This window comes from Panthera tigris, chromosome A3 (genome assembly GCF_018350195.1).
Source record: "Panthera tigris isolate Pti1 chromosome A3, P.tigris_Pti1_mat1.1, whole genome shotgun sequence".
NCBI lineage: Eukaryota > Metazoa > Chordata > Mammalia > Carnivora > Felidae > Panthera > Panthera tigris.
In genome coordinates, this window is record NC_056662.1 from 14,962,784 (window position 1) to 14,980,299 (window position 17,516).

At 56.5% G+C, this 17,516-nt stretch overlaps 2 protein-coding genes across 4 annotated transcripts; one reads left to right on the top strand and one right to left on the bottom strand.

The window, feature by feature from the left end:
- The first annotated feature begins 1,434 nt into the window (after positions 1 to 1,434).
- On the top strand, positions 1,435 to 11,526 carry LOC102968739 (phospholipid transfer protein). 2 transcript variants are annotated; one of them, XM_042980283.1, is made up of 16 exons: positions 1,435 to 1,531; positions 2,145 to 2,255; positions 2,343 to 2,442; positions 3,114 to 3,242; positions 3,524 to 3,679; positions 5,083 to 5,146; positions 5,227 to 5,290; positions 5,996 to 6,087; positions 7,462 to 7,638; positions 7,729 to 7,788; positions 9,025 to 9,189; positions 9,287 to 9,354; positions 10,348 to 10,390; positions 10,495 to 10,558; positions 10,643 to 10,719; positions 11,133 to 11,526. In XM_042980283.1, exons 2-16 carry the CDS (start codon positions 2,156 to 2,158, stop codon positions 11,262 to 11,264), a joined length of 1,491 nt encoding a protein of 496 aa, XP_042836217.1. In that variant the 5' UTR covers positions 1,435 to 1,531; positions 2,145 to 2,155; the 3' UTR covers positions 11,265 to 11,526. The 2 variants fall into 2 exon arrangements, with proteins under 2 accessions (XP_042836217.1, XP_042836218.1); XM_042980284.1 differs by having other exon boundaries at positions 1,513 to 1,596.
- On the bottom strand, positions 11,369 to 17,336 carry CTSA (cathepsin A). Of its 2 annotated transcripts, none has more exons than XM_042980281.1 (15): positions 17,266 to 17,336; positions 16,881 to 17,074; positions 16,619 to 16,730; positions 16,310 to 16,360; positions 16,132 to 16,218; positions 15,746 to 15,901; positions 15,341 to 15,432; positions 14,909 to 14,993; positions 14,224 to 14,315; positions 14,064 to 14,142; positions 13,833 to 13,972; positions 13,090 to 13,165; positions 12,349 to 12,438; positions 12,057 to 12,194; positions 11,369 to 11,803 (listed from the first exon to the last, which is right to left on the bottom strand). In XM_042980281.1, the coding sequence occupies exons 1-15, from the start codon at positions 17,317 to 17,319 to the stop codon at positions 11,720 to 11,722; spliced, it is 1,530 nt and encodes a 509-aa protein (XP_042836215.1). In that variant the 5' UTR covers positions 17,320 to 17,336; the 3' UTR covers positions 11,369 to 11,719. The 2 variants fall into 2 exon arrangements, with proteins under 2 accessions (XP_042836215.1, XP_042836216.1); XM_042980282.1 differs by having other exon boundaries at positions 12,057 to 12,161; positions 17,266 to 17,335.
- Between the last annotated feature and the right edge of the window lie 180 nt (positions 17,337 to 17,516).

A 17,516-nucleotide genomic window follows, 5' to 3' on the forward strand; every position in this document is an offset into this window, starting at 1 on the left:
TGCCCACTTTTTAATTTTGTAAGTCTATTTATTTTGAGAGAGAGAGAGAGAGAGAGAGCACGAGGGAAGGTCAAGAAGAGAATCCCAAGTAGGCTGTGCACTGTCAGTGCAGAACCTGATGGGGGGCTTGAACCCACGAACCATGAAATCATGACCTGAGCCGAATTCAAGAGTCGGACGCTTAACCACCTGAGCCACCCAGGCGCCCCCATTTAATTTATTCTTGCAATAACTTTATTGTTTCTGTTCTAGGAAGAGGCAACTAAGGCTCAGAGCTGCCTCAGCAAGGGGTCCAACAATTGGACCTGAGAACTGACAGCCTAGGATTTGAATCCTGGCTGTGCGATAACTACTAGGCTGTAAACACCACCTCCCACCCTTTCACAAACAGTTCATGGCTTCTCTGATAGTAACTGCATGATGGTCTGTTTTCCTGCTAAAGCCCGTCCATACTAGCGCCAGCCTCATAGGTTAAGAAGATTAAATAAGTTAATCTAGATCTAGTATGACTAGCCATCCTGGTTTGCCTGGGGACCCTGGAACCATCCTGGAAGGGAGACATTCAGTTTCAAAGCCGGGAAAGTCCTAGGTAAATCAGGACACGTTGGTATTCCTACCTGGATGAGTGCTTGGTGCTAAATACACGTTCAAGGGACGCTAATCTTTATTGCTTCTCCTTTACTCTTTCATCCATTTGATAACAAAAAGGTAGCAAACACTTACTGTGTGCCTGTCCCAAGAGCTGGGAACACTGTAGGCAGCATATGGAGACACTGTGCAGAGAACCTAGCTTCAGAGGTTCACCAAAAAAACCCACAGAAAACAAACAAGGTTCACAGTGCCTGAGAAACACCAAACCTCCCTCTGCGGTGATTCCAGCAGCCTGTGCACTGTCCTCCTGAGTGGGCAGCACTTGCTTGGATCCCAGTGGGAGACGTCTCTGGGCCTGTTAGGACCCTAGTCAGTGACCCAGAGACATTTAGGGGCGTCCCATAGTGAAGCCTGGCAAGGAGAGGTCTTCAGATGATTGTGGGTGGAAGGGAAGGGAAAAAAAATGTGCCTCCGGCATTGATTTTGTGGGTGGTTCCAATTACCATGCACACTTTGCTGGATGAGGAAACTGAGGCTCAGTGACCCAAGTGAAGTGACTTGTCCAGGATCATGCAGAAAGACATGGGCGTTTGGCATTTGAACCAAGGTCCCAGAGAAGCAAGGACTGTTGGGACTGGGCGGGTCAACTCCTGCACTTCCCTCCCTCCTTCCCGGCTTGGGTCCCCCACTTGTCTTGACAGCGGCCGGGCCTGTCACGGGGCTCCGCACAGCCCTCTCCACCCTCCCGGCTGCCAGCGTTCCGCCCCATCCCCTCCCAACCCCCGAGGGAGGAGGGGAGAGCGGGAGAGAGGAGGGGGGTCGGAGAGGCCCGGCATTATAAAGGCTGCTGGAACAGCGCAGCCCGCCAGACCCCGCCGCCCGGATCCCCTGAGCAGCCCGCCGCACCACGTGACCCCGCCGACCACCCAGCTCCGCCGCAGTGAGTCGGGGCGCGTCCCCATCCACCCCCAGACCCTCGCCGAGCCGCCTGGTCTACTGAACCCGGTGAGGGGAAGAGATCCCATGAAGGAGGGTGCTGATATGGGGGGTACCGGGCCGAATCTCGATGGCAGGAATTTAGGACCCAGCAGAGCCGGGAGACCCGGGAGCCCGAGTTTGGGCAGGCAGCCCCCTTTTCTCCCCCGGCGCGGGGCCTGGGAGACCGCAAGCCACCCCCAGGAATGCGCGTGCAACCGTTCCCATGGTAACATGCAAGCCGCGCCCGCCCTCTGCTAAAGGAAAGGGGAGGTGGGGGGGGGGGGCGCTGGTCACTGGGAGGTCCAAACTCGTCACGCGGCGGGTGCACGGGGGAACTGAGGATGTCCCCTCCCCTTCCCCCCGTGCCCCAAATCCTCTGGGAGCCAGAGCGCGAGTCGCATCGCCCTTCTGAGCCTCAGTTTCTCCATCTGCCAAATGGAGGCAATATAATTGGTTCCGAGTTCCCCGAAGAGCTATTTCGAGGGTAACCATCTCGCCAGCCCCTCTTCTGGCTGGACAACCGGGGAGTGGGTTTTAGCGGCCCTGATGACTCCAGCGACCCCACCCCACCCCAGGCCCGCTCGCCATGGCCCTCGTCGGGGCCCTCTTCCTAGCGCTTCTGGCAGGCGCTCAGGCCGAGCTCCCCGGCTGCAAGATCCGCATCACCTCCAAGGCGTTGGAGCTGGGTAAGGAGCGGGGCCGGATGAGGGCGGGTGAGGGAGGGGTCGCTCCAGCAGTGGGCGCAAGACCTAAGGGTCTCGCTGCTACTTCAGTGAAGCAGGAGGGCCTGCGCTTTTTGGAACAAGAGCTGGAGACCATCACCATTCCGGACCTGCGGGGCAAGGAGGGCTACTTCTACTACAACATCTCGGAGTAAGTAGGAGACCCGGAGGGCGGGGTCTCGGACTCCGGGGTGGAGCCTCTGCGTTGGGGGCGGGACCTAGGGGCGGGGAAATTGGCTGGGTCTGTGGGGCGGGTGGGGGCGTGGCCAAACCGGGGAGGCGGGACTCAAGAAACTGGATGGGGCATTGAAAATAAAGGTCAAGCCCTCCGACGTAGGCCGGACTAAGCACCGCGAAGCAGAAGGCTTGGGATTGAGGTGTCGCCAAAGAGCACCGAAGAGGCGGAGTCACGAAACTTGCCCAGGGATGGGAGTGGGGTCTAGGGTACCCGGGAGAGGTGGGACAGGTCAGGGGAACAAGAGATAAGAGCCTTGCTTGGGATGGCGGGGATAGGAGAATTGGGATATGGAGCGGAGCTCAGCCGATGGAGACAAAATCAAAGGACTCTGTTAAAAGACCAGGTCTAGCAACCATGGGGTGTGAGAGGGAAGGGAATGGAAGCAATAGGCTTCTAAGAGAAGGGGGGAAGCTCCTCTCTGAGCTGTCCAAGTCCAGGCTGGGCACTCGAGGGGCAACGGAAGAATTCGTTCCACCCGCCCCGGTTACCCCAGGCCTGGACTGGAAGAGAAGGGAATGAATTTCCTGTAGTTGGGCGGGGCCCCCTCTCCGCGGTCCTGAATATGACCCCGAGGCCTCCTGCAGGGTGAAGGTCACAGAGCTGCAGCTGACAGCCTCTGAGCTCCATTTTCAGCCAGAGCAGGAGCTGATGCTACAAATCAGCAACGCCTCCTTGGGGCTGCGCTTCCGGAGACAGCTTCTCTACTGGTTCTTGTGAGGATCTGGCACCCCTAGGGGAGTGGAGGGGGCATCTGGAGGGCTGGGATGCTGTGGGGCTGTGGGCAGCCCTTTCGCCTGAGTCACAGTTTCTTCATCTGTACAATAGGGAAAAGCATACCCACTACATAAGGGTCGATAGGGCTTGGTAAAATGGTAAACTGCCGAAGTGAAGCCTTATTAAGAGGTATCATGATATATATGGGGTGGGTAGCAGGGTAGAGAAGCCGCGGTTAAGCTCCAAACTGGACATTAAATGCCCCGCACCCCCTTGGCAGCTATGATGGGGGCTACATCAATGCCTCTGCCGAAGGCGTGTCCATCCGCACAGCTCTGCAGCTCTCCAGGGACCCCACTGGCCGTATCAAAGTGTCCAACGTCTCCTGCCAGGCCTTGGTCTCCAGAATGCACGCAGCCTTTGGGGGAACCTTCAAGTAAGCCCTGTCTCCAACCCCAGTCGCACCCAGGGCACCCCCTTTGAGCCTTACTGGCCATCTGCCTAGTGCAATGCAAAGTGCACAGGCTTGGGAATCAAGCCAACTGGGTCCAAACCTCAATACTCTCATTTCCTGGCTGTGTGACCTTGGGTAAGTCATCGAAGCTCTGTGCTTCAGTTTCCCCGTTGGTAAGATGGGGATGATAATAGAAGCTATTTTATATGATGTTAGGAGGGCACTTTGTTAATATATGTAAAAATATTTAGAACGGCACCTGGCATATTAGTGGCTAGCTTCCTAGGTAGAAGTCATTGTGAGGATCAGTAGGCAGTTGGGCGTGAACGTGGTTCTCAATAGTTGGTAGCTCTTGGGGCGCCTGGGTGGCTCAGTCAGTTAAGCGTCCCACTTGAGCTCAGGTTTGAGTCCTGCGTCAGGCTCTGTGCTGACAGCTCAGAGCCTGGAGCCTGCTTTGGATTCTGTGTCTCTCTCCCTCTCTGTCCCTCCCCTGCTCACGCTCTGTCTCTCTCAAATGTAAAATAAAACAACAACAAACATAACTGGCATTTCTTACTACTACTTAACAAAAAAAAAATAGCATACTTCAGGTTTGGGGCTGAGAAATGGACTTTGTGATAGTTCTCAAAGAGAGTGGGAGAGAAAAGATGGTGGTTTATCATCTGGTGTTGGTACAGTGCAAGTTTTTTGTTGTTTATTTTTTTGGGGGAGAGAGAGGGTGCGCGCAAGTGGGGGAGGGGCAGAAAGAGAGAGAGAATCCCTAGTAGGCTTCACACTGTCAGTGCAGAGCCCGATGCAGGGTTCAAACTCATGAACTGTGAGATCATGACCTGAGCCGAAATCAAGAGTCAGATGCTAAACCGACCGAGCCACCCAGGTCCCCCTCAGGTTTTTATTTATTTAACAAATAAAGTGTATGCCAGTCCCTGAGGGTTCATAAAGGAGCTCAGAGCCTAGTTGAAGGGACAAAACATTTGCCATCAGGGCTTTAAGGGAGGAACGAAGAGAGTACTCCGGGGGTTCAGAAGAGGGTAGTCTGGGAAGACTGCCTGGAAGAGGAAGCATCTGGGCCCAGACCGGGGGAAAATATAGGACAGGAACATTGAGGGTGGAAGGGAGGGCATGAGTAAGCCTCTGGAGGTGGGGATGCTCGCAGCGGGTCTGAGGAACTGGGGGCAAATTCAGTTTGGCTGGCGGGAGCAGGGGTTAGGAGAGGTCTTTAGAATCAGGCTGGAGAGGGGATTTGGAAAACCTTCATTAAAGAGCTGGTGCTTCAGGTCAAAGTTGAGCCACCTCCTCCCCATCTCTCTGGCCACTGATTTCTCCTGGGCCTGGGTTGGGGTCGGGCAGTGTCTGGGCTCACACGGTCTCTCCCCTCCTTGCAGGAAGGTGTATGAGTTCCTCTCCACATTCATCACCTCGGGGATGCGCTTCCTCCTCAACCAGCAGGTACGGCAGTGGTGGTGGTGGTGGTGGCGGGTGGGGTGCCCTCCATTTTGAAGGCCCTGACTCTAGACCCCACCCTGCAGATCTGCCCCGTGCTCTACCATGCAGGGATGGTGCTGCTCAATTCCCTCCTGGACACCGTGCCCGGTGAGTTGGCGCTGGCTGGGCGGGGAGCTCTGGGCCACGCCTGGGGCTGGACCGGGTGGGGGGGGGGGGGTGAGGAGGAGGCTGGGTATACAGCTGCCAGGCCATGGCTCAGAGCAGGCAAGGCCCCTGCCACACCCTGGGCTCCCATATGGCCTCTGCTGCGGACTTGCCCTGTGTGACCCCAGGTCGGTACTCACTTCTCTCTGGGCCTTGCCATCTTCGCCTGGCTGGGGTGCCTCCCCGTGGGGTTGCTGTGAGCATTAGCTGCGTGACGATTGTCAGGGTCCTCTGTCTTTATGTGCTTGCTGATCATTGGGACCCCGTGTGTGTTCATCCCCTGCACTTAATAGGTGCTCAACTAACGTGGGTTCCCTTTTCCTAAGCTTTGACCTCTGTCTGCTGTGGGGTAGAGATCACCGTGCCCCCTACACGGGGCACAGGGAGGGAGGGAGGAGGCAGGGAAGACTCATGAGGGCAGGGAATCCCTTGCCACGTTGGTTCGTGATCTGATAAAAGCCCTGCAGTAGTGGTGGTGGTAGGAGGAGTAGTAATAGCAGCTTCTTCCCACATAAAGCTAATTTGATCCCCGCAACAACCCTATGAGGGAAGATTGATGACCATCATTTATGGGTGAGAAACAGGCCCCAAAGGGCGAACACCTCGCCCAGCATGACACAGCGTGAGTGACCGAGCTCCTTCCCACAGTACGCAGCAATGTGGATGAGCTTGTTGGCATCGACTACTCCCTCCTGAAGGATCCTGCAGCCTCTGCCAGCAATCTGGACATGGACTTCCGGGTGAGCTGCCTGGCTGGTGTGGCATCTCTGACCTGTCCCCTGCGTCTCTGCCTTTGTCTTCCTGAACCACAGCTCTGATGAGGCCACTCCGCTGCTGAGCCTGCCATGGCTCCCCATTGCCTACAGAATCAGGGTCAATTCCTGGGGCCGGCCCCACCTTTCTAACTTCACCCTGTTTCTCTGCAGTTATTCTTTCCCAAACATGCACCCTCGTTTCCTACCTCAGGGCCTTTGCTCATGCATTGCCCTTCCCCATCTTCCCTGAAGGAGCTGGACATACGGCTCTATGCACATAATCTCATTTCACTCTCACGACTGTGTGAGTCAGGCACTTCTGTTTTATTTATTTTGGGGATGTGGACACTTGCTCGAAGAGGTGATGTCACTTGCCCAAGGCCACACAGCTACTACGTGGCCATTTCCTTTGCTCCCCACAGTGGATGGAGTGTAGCGGTTTCAGAGCAAGGATTAGAGCTGGCACGTCTGAAGTTCACGTCCTGGCTCTGCCACTTACTTGCTGCGTGATCTTAAGCAAGTGGCTTAGGGGCACCCGGGTGGCTCAGTCGGTTAAGCATCGACTTCAGCTCAGGTCACGATCTCACGGTTCGTGAGTTCGAGCCTCACGTCGGGCTCTGTGCTCCCCTCACGTGGGGGAGGGGCAGAGAGAGAGGGAGATGCAGAATCCGAAGCAGGTTCCAGGCTCCGAGCTGTCAGCACAGAGCCCGACGTGGGGCTCGAACTCACAAACCGTGAGATCGTGACCTGAGCTGAAGTTGGACACTTAACTGACTGAGCTACCCAAGCACGCCCCCCCCCCCAAAATTTTTTTAAGCAAGTGGCTTAACCTTTCTGTGCCTATTTCCTACTAATATGTAAATGGCTATAATACAGTAAGAAAACATCTCTCACGGAGGATTATGTGGATTAAAGGAGTTGGTGTATGTCAAGGGCATGGAAGAATTACTATGTAAGATGTAAGCAGCAGCTGTTATTGCTGCCATATATCGTTCAAGGCCCACTGAAATGCCACCTCCTCCTGAACCCTTTCCTGAGCTTCTGTTCTCCAGTCTGACGGAAGTGCTCCCTTGAAGCTGCCCTCCTCTGCATGCCTTTTTAAGAATTGTGCTAATGAGGGTGCCTGGCTGGCCCAGGTGGGAGGAACATGCGACTCTTGATCTTGGGATCGTGAGCCCAAGCCCCACGTTGGGTGTGGAGATTAAATAAATAAAACTTAAAAATTGTGCTGAGGAGTCCCCTAAGGACAGCAGCTGGGTCTGACCCCCACCATCCCTCACAGTGCCTGCCACAGGGCGTGGGAGCATCTGGGTGCTGGGCCAGTCTGCCTTGGCCTTGACCCTGATCCCCCAACTGCAGGGGGCCTTCTTTCCCCTGGCGGAGGGTAACTGGAGCTTGCCCAACCGGGCGGTTGAGCCCCAGCTGCGGGAGGAGGAGCGGATGGTGTACGTGGCCTTCTCCGAGTTCTTCTTTGACTCCGCCATGGAAAGCTACTTCCGAGCGGGTGCCCTGAAGCTGTCACTGGTGGGAGACAAGGTATGCCAGGGCCTGTTTGTGGGATGGGCAAGAGGGGCCCTGTCAGGGAGCTCCTGATGACCCTGCTTCACCCCCAATTTCCCTACCCAGGTGCCCCACGATCTGGACATGCTGCTGAGGGCCACCTACTTTGGGAGCATCGTCCTGCTGGTGAGTGCGGGCAGGAGGTAGGCACCTGGCCAGGGTGGGAGGGCATAGCACCTGCATGCCAGTGAGGGAACGGTGGAGGTGTGCGGGTGGAGTCCCCCCGAGGCCACTGTGGAATACACAGAAGGCCTGGCCTCCTGCCTGTGACCCGGTCCTCTTATTTGTCAAACTCATTTCCAAGTCCTTGAAGGGCCCTTGCTACTTCCTGCTCTTCATGAAGCTATGAGGACAGGCTGAGACCCAAGCTCTGTAAGTGTAGGGGCGCTTTAACAATGACTGATGTAGTCTTTTTTCTTTTTAAGTTAGTTAATTAGATTGTTAAATAATCTCTATGCCCTTTGTGGGGCTTCAACGCACGACCCCAAGATTAAGAGTCACGTGTTCTACCGACTGAGCTAGCCAGGTACCCTGATGTGTTTTTTTTTTCTTCCCTTGCTTATTTTCCCTTGTTTAATGGAGGAGTTCCCACCTACTCTTTCAAAATGTAAAAAGCATCTTAGTGGCCATTAAAGGACTTGCCCTTAATTTCCTTTACACTATACAACCTCACAGGACTGTCATGAGTATTAGCTGAATCAATTCATGCAAAGGGACTGGAACAGCACCGGCTGCAGAGTAAGTGCTCAGAAAACACTCACTGGCTGCTGTTATTATCATCGCTGTTAGCACCATCGTCTCCATCAACCTGATGGCCAAACGTCAGTAAGAGTGTGGACTCTCTTGCCAGACTGCCTGGGTCTGAATCCCAGGTTCTGCAACTGGGGGACCGCATAACCTTGGACAAGTACTTAACCTCTCTGTGCCTCAATTTTCCCATCTCAAAAATGAGTAGAATACCTGCCTCACACGGTCATTGAGAGGTTTCAATGAGCTAACACAAGTGAAGTAGGAGTGCCTATAGGGCAAAGGACACGGCAGGTTAGAGAGAGGAAATACGGCAGAGAGAGGGGATATTTGATGCAAACACAGTCTCAGGAGTCTGGTTGAAGATGGATCCCCACGACCAAGAGCTCAGGAAGGCAGAAAAAGAGGAAACGTTTCTAGAATGAGACATTCCCTTGTGTGAGCAAAGGCACAGAGGCTGGACACAATTTTGAAGGGTCTGGGAAGCCACACCAGCCTTCATATCTGTGTGCCTGGGCTCCCAGCGGGCAGAACCTGAGCCAGCCCTCCTCCCCTCCTGGTGCTCATCAGGGAACAGATCTGGGTTTTGACCCACCCTCGCTCCTCTGTCCCCAGAGCCCGGCGGTAATTGACTCCCCGCTGAAGTTGGAGCTAAGGGTCCTGGCCCCACCTCGCTGCACCATCAAGCCCTCGGGTACCACCGTCTCTGTCACCGCAAGTGTCACCATCGCCCTGGTCCCGTCCGACCAGCCTGAGGTCCAACTGTCCAGCATGATTATGGTGCGGGCACCAGATTAGGAGCTACTGAGGGTCAGGGAGATGCAGGCTGTTGATCCTTTGGGTCAGTAACACCCCCCTCCCACCTCCTTGCCTGCAGGACACCCGTCTCAGCGCCAAGGTGGCACTCCGGGGAAAGGCGCTGCGCGTCCAGCTGGACCTGCGCCGGTAAGCAGATGGCCAAGATCTCGGGCAAGCCCTTAACCTCCCTGAGCCTCCGTGTCTTCAGGTTAATTGCACCTGCCCAGCAAGTGGGGAGCTGAAATTCACTCAGATCTACAGCCACTGGAGAGCTAAGGTCTTTGTTAATGCATAACAAATGCATCTTATTCAAGGGTAACTTCTCTGCCTTGTCTTATACCCGAGAGAGAGGCAGAACAGATATTATGAGATGTCCAAATTGGCCCAGCAAGGTTAAAGGACGTGCCCTCAGTCACACAGCAAAGAGCCAAACAACATGGGTTCGGGCAGAAACCTCAGCACAAATCTTGTGATCTTGAGAAGAGTCACTTTATCTTTCTACGCTTCATTTTCTTCATGCGCTAAATGTAGGGAGAAGTAGCATCCGTTTTGTAAGGTTGTGCTGTTTGTGATGCTAGCCACAGGTGCTAGGGGTTAAATGAGATACTGCAGGGCAGTAGTTAAGAGCCTAGATTCTAGAGGCAGATTCTGCCATTTACCAGCTGTTGAGACCTCAGACAAATTACTTAACCTCTCTAGGCTTGATCTTCCCCATCTAAAAAGTGCGAGTTGTTGAACAGTGCCTACTTCTTAGGGTTGTTATGAGGATTAAGTCAGTTGGCATTTTAAAATGTCTTAATGATAGTTAACTTTTTGTAACACGCTTAGTATCTGGTAGGGAGGAAGCTCTGTACGTTCTGTTAAATAAACACAAACAACACAGGCAAAGCTGCCAGCACGAGTCTGGCGTAGAGGAAGCGCTCAACAAATTAAAAGTAGTAGCCTTGGAAAAAAGGAACCCAAAGAGGGAGAAATGACTCACCCAAGGATGCACACCTGGAAAGCGGCAGAACCCCTGGACAGGTGTGTAGGTGGGAGCATGGCAGGCCGAAGGTCAGGGGCTTCTGGTGGGTAGGCCTGGGTGGCCTGAGGAAGGGGAACTTCCAGGGTTCGTGCCCACTGGACACTTGTCTCCCATAGGTTCCGAATCTACTCGAACCAGTCTGCACTGGAGTCGCTGGCAGTGAGTTGGGAGTGGCGAGGGGGCCAGGGCTGGGTTGGGGCCGGGCAGCTAAGGCAAGTCCGCTTCCTGCTGGCTGCCCTGACTTCCCGCCTCCTCCCTCCCAGCTGATCCCACTGCAGACCCCTCTGAAGACCATGCTGCAGATTGGGGTGATGCCCATGCTCAATGGTACGGCTGGGGACGGGAGGGAGGAGAGGGAAAGGAGAGGGGAGCTGGGTGGACCCAGGTTGAGCCCGCTGCTCCCACCCACAGAGCGGATGTGGCGGGGGGTGCAGATCCCACTACCCGAGGGCATCAACTTCGTGCGCGAGGTGGTGACCAACCATGCGGTGAGTGGGGGTGGGGAGCGAGTGATGGAGAAAGAGGGCAGAGCCTTCCCCCCACTTCATGACCCTGACCTCCCTCTGCTGTCAGATCCCAGCCCCTTCCTTATCAAGTGCCGCTCCCATTTTAATCTTCCATCAGACCTCAGCCCTCTGCACAGGCTGTGCCCTCACCTTGCAACACTCTTCCTGGATCCCACTTTAACACCTGAGCTAAGAGGCCATCTCAGAAGCCCTCCTTGACCCCCACAGGCCACGCTCCTGCAGCCTCTTTCACACCCTTCACAGGAGTTAGAACTTCTTTGAGGCTCCTCTCCCACTAGATTGAGAGCCCTTCAAGGCCAAGGGCCTGTCTCGATCTTTAGATTTTGGTCTCTGTAATGGAATGAAGAGGCTCCCCTCTCTGCCCCACTGCACAGGGCTTCCTCACCATCGGGGCCGACCTCCACTTTGCCAAAGGGCTGCGAGAGGTGATTGAGAAGAACCGGCCTGCCAGCACCAGCGACACCTCGGCATCCAGTGCCCCACCACCTGCCACGACGGCTGCCTGAGCCCTCAACCCCACGCTGGCAGGGGCATCCAGGACTTCGACCCTCTCGGCTCCTCCCAGCCTATAGCATCCTGTGTAACCCCCAGTGCCACAGAGAAGACAGGGTTTTAAGCTGTACCCAATTTAATTCCATAATCACACTCAATCCATCAATTAGTCCGTCCACCCTCCCCGTGGGCTGTCCTGAGCTCTGCTGTGTTCCAGTGCATTAAGGGAGGGGGCCAGGCCGCACCCCAGTCAGGAATAAAGTGCTAACTCCCCCAGGCTGTCTACGTGAGGGACTGGGGCCCGGTCTGGGAGGCAGAGGGCTGTGGGGGAGGCAGGGGCGGGGAAGCAGTTCTGGAGGCAGGGACCTGCCCCACAGGGGCATTTTGCATAAAGGTGGACCTCCCTTCTAGCAGGAGGGGCCAGGAAGAGGGGCTGGATCAGGCAGAAGGGGACCGGTCTCCGTGGTCATCAGTATGGCTGCTTATTCAGGAAGCGAGAGAACATGGTGAGGGCAGCCTGGGGCTTGTCGGTGGGGACCATGTGTCCAGCGCCCTAGGAGCAAAGCTCTGTGAGATTCCCCTTCTTGTGTAACCCCTGCCCCTGGGCGCCCCTCCATCCTACTGGATCCCCCCAGCCAGCGACCTTCCTCTTCTCCCAAGCCCTGCATTCTCCCCACCCTGCCCAGAACGCTTGCCCTTATGGGGCCAGATGGTAAATGGGTGTAAAAGGGAGTCGGAAGGAGAGGACGGGTGGGTACTGCCCCATCCCCTCCAGCCAGGTAGCCCTTGCCAGGCCCAAGCCCTACCTTGATGGTGAGAAAGGCGATGTGGGAGAACTCCTTCACGAAGCCTGCGATCTGCTCCCCGCTGTCCCCGTAGTCCACTAACCAGGGCCGGCGCTGGACCTCCATCTGCCCCACCAGGGAAGCCTTAGCAGCCTGCGGCTGTCCCCAAATCTCGCTCACATCTGCCAGCAGGACCTCAGGGGCCCGAACTCCCCCCAGGTTTGTCCTCTCTGTCTGCCAGAGCCAAGCTGCCAGGCACAGCTGCCCTATCCCTGCACCCAGCCTCACCCCAGAGCCGGGATCCTTGCCTTACCTTCTGGTTCAGGGAATCCACAAACCACTCGTCCCCCATGAAATTGCAGGCCATGTCCACATCTCCGTTGTAGAGCAGGATCCGGTATTTCTGGAGCAGAGCAGGGGGGGAAGCGGGAGGGTCTGGAATGAGCCCAGGCCCCAGCCCTTCCCGGGTTCAAGCCTTACCCCCTCAGGGAATTCGAGGGGCCTTGCTAAATAGCACAAAGCAGGAAACACTCAAGTTTTCTGACTGTTTCCTACATGACTGGTGTTTTACTAAATGCTTTACCCATGCAAGTAGATACCATTAACCCCATTTTATAGGTGGAGAAACCAAGTCTCAAGATGGGAAAAACTTGCCCAGGGGCGCATGGCTAATGAAGGGACGTACACACAGACGATGTGACCCCTAGAGGTTATGCTCTAACCACTGGTCCTAGCCTGGCTCTGTCAGGATTTCCTAGATGACCTTGGACACGGCCCTCTCCCACCCTGAACCTCCATTTGCTCGTTTGTAACGCATTCTCGCCAGCTCTTCTCAACCTAAAAGCTCCTTGGCTGATGCAGCCTCCTACGGCAGAGCAGCATGGGGTGGGGACAAAGCAAGGTTCAAATCGTGACCCTGCCAGTCACTGGACTTCATTTCTTGGAGTTTCAGCTCCCCGTGTCTGGAGTGGCACGCTAAAGGGGGCCCCGCCTTGTCATGCCGCTCCAGGGTCCTGAGGCTGCTGGTGGACCCAGCTGTGCCGCTCCCACTCACCTGTGTGGTGAGCAGCTTAAGGTACTGGGACTGCATGCTTTGGTAGAGACGGCGGTACTGTATATTCACCAGGAAGCTGCGGGAGCACGTGGGCGGGTCCCAGGAAGACCAGGTAGAGGGAGAAAAAGAGATCAGCTCTCCTCTCCCGTCCCCTCCTACCTCCAAGCTCCAGCCTGAGAGGCAGAGTTGGGATTCAGTCCCCTCCTCAGGCACATCATCTCTCTAGGACTTATGTGGATGGGGAGCTGGGATTCAGCCCACCCCTGTGCAGAAACGTGTATGGGAACATTTAGTGATTGGTTTGCAACTGGCATTTAGCGTGCAGGAGCCCACCGGTGGGAGAACCACAGCCTGTAACGGCAGTAGGGCAGGGGCACTGGCCAATCAGCATGGACCTGAGTGGCCCCTGCTCTGCCAGGCGGCATCTTTTACTCATACGGGTCATAGGAGATCTCTGCAGCTGGGGACTACATTGGAGTGGGGGTGGGGGACAGTGTCTATTTACTAAATGCCAGGGGAGTAAATCGCTATTTTACCAGCCCAGGTGGCCATTTAAGAACGAACTGGCTAAATATCAATCAATTTAGGGGCTAAACACCTGCACGGGACCCTGTGTCACACCCTGGGTGCCTGAAGCGCCCCTACAAGAAACCCCAGCCAAGGGATCCTGGGAAACCTTTCTGATACCCAGGAGCCCCAAGTGCCTGCCACCCCTGGGGCCACGGCTGGCCGCAAAGCCTCACTTGCACATGTCCCAGTGGGGCAGCTGCTCGGGGATGTGGAGGGCCTTCCGCACATAGGGGTTGTTGAGGTACGTGGAGGCGGCTGTGGTGTTGGTGCAGGGGGGGTCCATGCGCAGCCTATCCCCAGAACGCAGCAGTGCCTGGGGGCACAGACGGCAGGTCAGGGTCTTCGTTTCCCCTCTCCCCCCACCCCCCCGCCACCAGGAGAAAGTCCATGCTCTTCCTGCACACCTGATGCCATGTCCGCTTCAGCGGCAGGCGAGTGAAGATGTTGCCCAAGTCATGGAGCACAATGGCGTCCTTCTCGTACCTGCAAGTGAAGCGGGGGACGTGTGCCTCAGCCTCCAGATGGGGGCTGGGACTGGCCCCCAGGGCACACGGCAGGGCCTACCTTAAACGGCCAGGCACACCCCCAGCACATGGGGCATAGAGGTTGTAAATGTTGAGGCCGGAGTTGCCCACGATGCGGGACACTTCCTGCAGCTGCAATGATACATGGGAGCCACCGTGCTTCACAGAACCCTGGCCTCCCCGTGATCTCACCAACTCGTCCCAAGATTGACGGCTCTCCTACTCCACTTCTTGTCATTACCCTTCCCCCACTTTTTTTCCACAGGCAGGGAAACTGAGGCTCAGTGGAAGGAATCTGCCAGACCTGGGTCCAGAGCCTACTGCCGCTACATCCTAGCACTGTGACTTCAGGCGAGTGATTTTAACGTTCTTGGCCTCGGTTTCCCCTTCTGGAAAACGTGGATAATACGATCTCCCTTAAAGGAATCTTGAAGATTAAATAATCTATGTTGATATAGTTCGGCCCAGTGCCTGGCACAGAGTAGATGCTCGACAAGAGGGAGATCCTTTCCCTCACAGGGGTTATGGGATTTGCCTAGAAAGTCCCAGGAAGTAGTGGTGGGAACACATCCCTAGACGTATCCCAGAGGACATCAAATTGCTGGAGGAGGCAGGATAGGAAAGCAATAGGGGATGGGGTCAGGGAGGCCCGAAGGAGGAGATGTGGTCCTATTCTCAGGGCCGGGGGTGTCAGGGGTGACACAGGTTGGGCGGCAGAACCTCACATTGGTCACGCATTCTGGGTCTTTGTTGTCATAGAAGTTACACTTGTTCTGAGAGCAGCAGTGGGTCTGGAGAGAAGACCAGAGCCTGTAGGAGACGCATGAAAGTGTTCAGGCCCAAGGTGGGCTCCCACCCTCCACATCCAACCTCCCGCCACCACCTGACCCCAGCCAATGAGGAAACAGATCACAGGGGATGGTATGCAAGTTCCAAACCTAGCTGCTCTGGGGCCACACAGCCAGCCCTCCTGAGTCCATTTAAGTTCTGGCCTCCATTCTTTGGCCTTTCAGCACCAAACACGTCTAGCAATCCCAGCCCCCACCCCCTGCTCAGAAACTAGGGTAGGGCCTAGGGTATCATGTGCCTGGAGGGCAGACCTGAGATCCTCAAGACCTGCCCCACCCTAGAGATTGCCCAACTGCCCCCTCCCATACCTGTTCCCAAGGAGGCCGTGGTAGTAGGCGAAATAGACCAGGGAGTTGTCATTCTGCTCGTAGGAGGAGAGTCCGTTGCCCACAGCCAGCCCCTGTGAAACACCCAGGGCATTCAGGTCATCTGGAGGGAGAGGGGGAGCCTCCCCTGACTACACCCAGACCTTCAGCAATCTGGAAGCTGAAATCCAAGGTGGTTTGTGGGGAGGCCACTTGAAGCTAAGAACAGAGCTGGCTGGCAGACAGGTGAGCTTCCTGTTGTGGGAGGCACGTGAGCAGAGACAGGCCACCCAGTGGCAAGCATGTTATAAAGGGGACCAGGTTGGACAGAGAAAATGGCCTCTTTCACGCTGCTAACCACAAGGCCAGGACAAGTTGCCTCTCTTCCCTCCTGCAGCGGCCCTGTACCTGAAGGTTCATGCTGGGATCCTGCATGACCAACACTGCCAGGGTGGGGATGTAAATGCCGGCATAGCTCTCTCCTGTCAGGAAGAGATCATTGTCCTTGTACTCCGGGAAGAGGCGGAAAAAATCCTTAAGGGCCTCAAAATTACTCTGGGCGACCTAGGGAAAAGAGGAGGAGAGGATCAAAAGGCTTTGGTATTTGAGCTGGAAAGAATCTGAGATAACGACATCCACCCGTTCTGAGCAAGAGGAAGTGGCTTGGCCAAGACCACACACAGCATGTGACAGAGCCAAAATCCAGACTCCAAGGCCATGCACTTTCCCTCCTGGGTCTCGCTGCCTTTAGAGAACCAGGGAGGCTGGGGCACAAGGGCAGGCACTGGACTCACCTCCGTATCATTGGTTGCATAAGACTTGTCATCAGAGTAGGAGAAGCCCACCCCAGCTGGGGACTCAAGATACAATACGTTGGCAATCTGGAGGGGAGGAGGAAATGAACTGAAGAGGAATCCCCAACCCATCCAAGTGCTCAGACACCCCCACAGGACCCCCTGGCTCCGGCTATACCAGGTTCCAGGAATAGGGGTTGTACTCCAGGGTGGCACCATCTGGCTGCACCTGAAGAGAAAAGAGATGGCTAAGTCCCAAGGACTAACTGGATGGAAGGAAAGGGCTACCGTGCTGGGCAGTTCACATTTGGGCAAAACCCTTGAAAGGTACAGACAGTGAAACGAACGGTACGGATGAGGAAACCCAGGCTCCGGAGAAGGGCGCGCCTGGGAAAAACCTCGAGTCCTGTTCTCCCTCCTCCCGGGCCCTTTCCTTCAGGAATGCTTCCCTTCCTGGTTAGGGGGCAGATGGTGGCTTTCCACTCACCAGGAAGGGGCCGTGCTCCGTGAGGAAGCCGTCTAAGGAGCTGCAGCCCGGCCCTCCGTTGAGCCAAAGCACCACAGGGCTGCTCTTGGGATCCTTCTGGGACTCCACAAACCTGGGAGGGGAGGCAGAGCAGGGTGGGTGCAGGCGGAGGGGCCCCTTCCAGCGCTCCCTGCTCTCAGGCTCCCTCAGGGGTCTTCAGACCCTCCCCCACCCCGCGCCCCGTCACCTCCCCGCCCGGGACGGGGTGGGGGGTGGCGCAGACCAGTAGTGGAGGTGCTTGGAGTCGGAGCCGCGGAGGTAGCCTGAGTACTGGCGGAAAGCTGGCTGCTTGGCCAGCCCGGGCAGGCACTGGATCTCGTCCAGGTCCGGCGCTGCCCGACCCGGGGGCGCCCAGGCCAGGAGCAGCAGCAGCAGCAGCAGCAGCAACCACGGCGGCGACAGCGCGGCCCCGACCATCTGCGGGAGGAAGTGGGGCCGACTGTTTCCGCGCTCCCTTGCTCCTCCAACGCTTCGGTGCGATCGCCCCGCGGAGGAGCTGACGGCGAGGCGGCTATCGGAGCCCCCCAACCCGGCCCGGCCCCAGCGTCCGCCCGCCCGCCGCGCCGCCCGGGACCGCGGGTCCCCTCCAGCCTCCAGAGCGACCTCACCTCGGCTCCCCAGCTTCGTTGCTCTCCCGGAGGGGCTCGGCCTCGGGAAGTCATGTGGAGTCCGAGTCACGTGGGCGCCGGCGCCACGTGACAGTCTTCCTCCGGCGCCTCTCAGGTCTCCGGGGACCCAGGGGACGCAGGCGGCGGCGGCCGGCGCTGGGTCAGAGTCCGCGGGCTTCTCAGGTTATCTCGCGGGCGCCAGCCATCGGATGACCCAGATGTGGGCGGCCAGGATCCCCCGGCCTCCCGGG

Excerpts from the sequence above, each read along its gene's own strand:
- LOC102968739 (XM_042980283.1), top strand. The coding sequence starts at position 2,156 with ATGGCCCTCGTCGGGGCCCTCTTCCTAGCGCTTCTGGCAGGCGCTCAG. Across the intron at positions 7,639-7,728 it reads TGTCACTGGTGGGAGACAAG|GTGCCCCACGATCTGGACAT; the intron begins GTATGCCAGGGC and ends TTCCCTACCCAG. Across the intron at positions 9,190-9,286 it reads AACTGTCCAGCATGATTATG|GACACCCGTCTCAGCGCCAA; the intron begins GTGCGGGCACCA and ends CCTTGCCTGCAG.
- CTSA (XM_042980281.1), bottom strand. The coding sequence starts at position 17,319 with ATGACTTCCCGAGGCCGAGCCCCTCCGGGAGAGCAACGAAGCTGGGGA. Across the intron at positions 16,731-16,880 it reads TCCAAGCACCTCCACTACTG|GTTTGTGGAGTCCCAGAAGG; the intron begins GTCTGCGCCACC and ends CTCCCCTCCCAG. Across the intron at positions 14,994-15,340 it reads CACGGCCTCCTTGGGAACAG|GCTCTGGTCTTCTCTCCAGA; the intron begins GTATGGGAGGGG and ends CGTCTCCTACAG.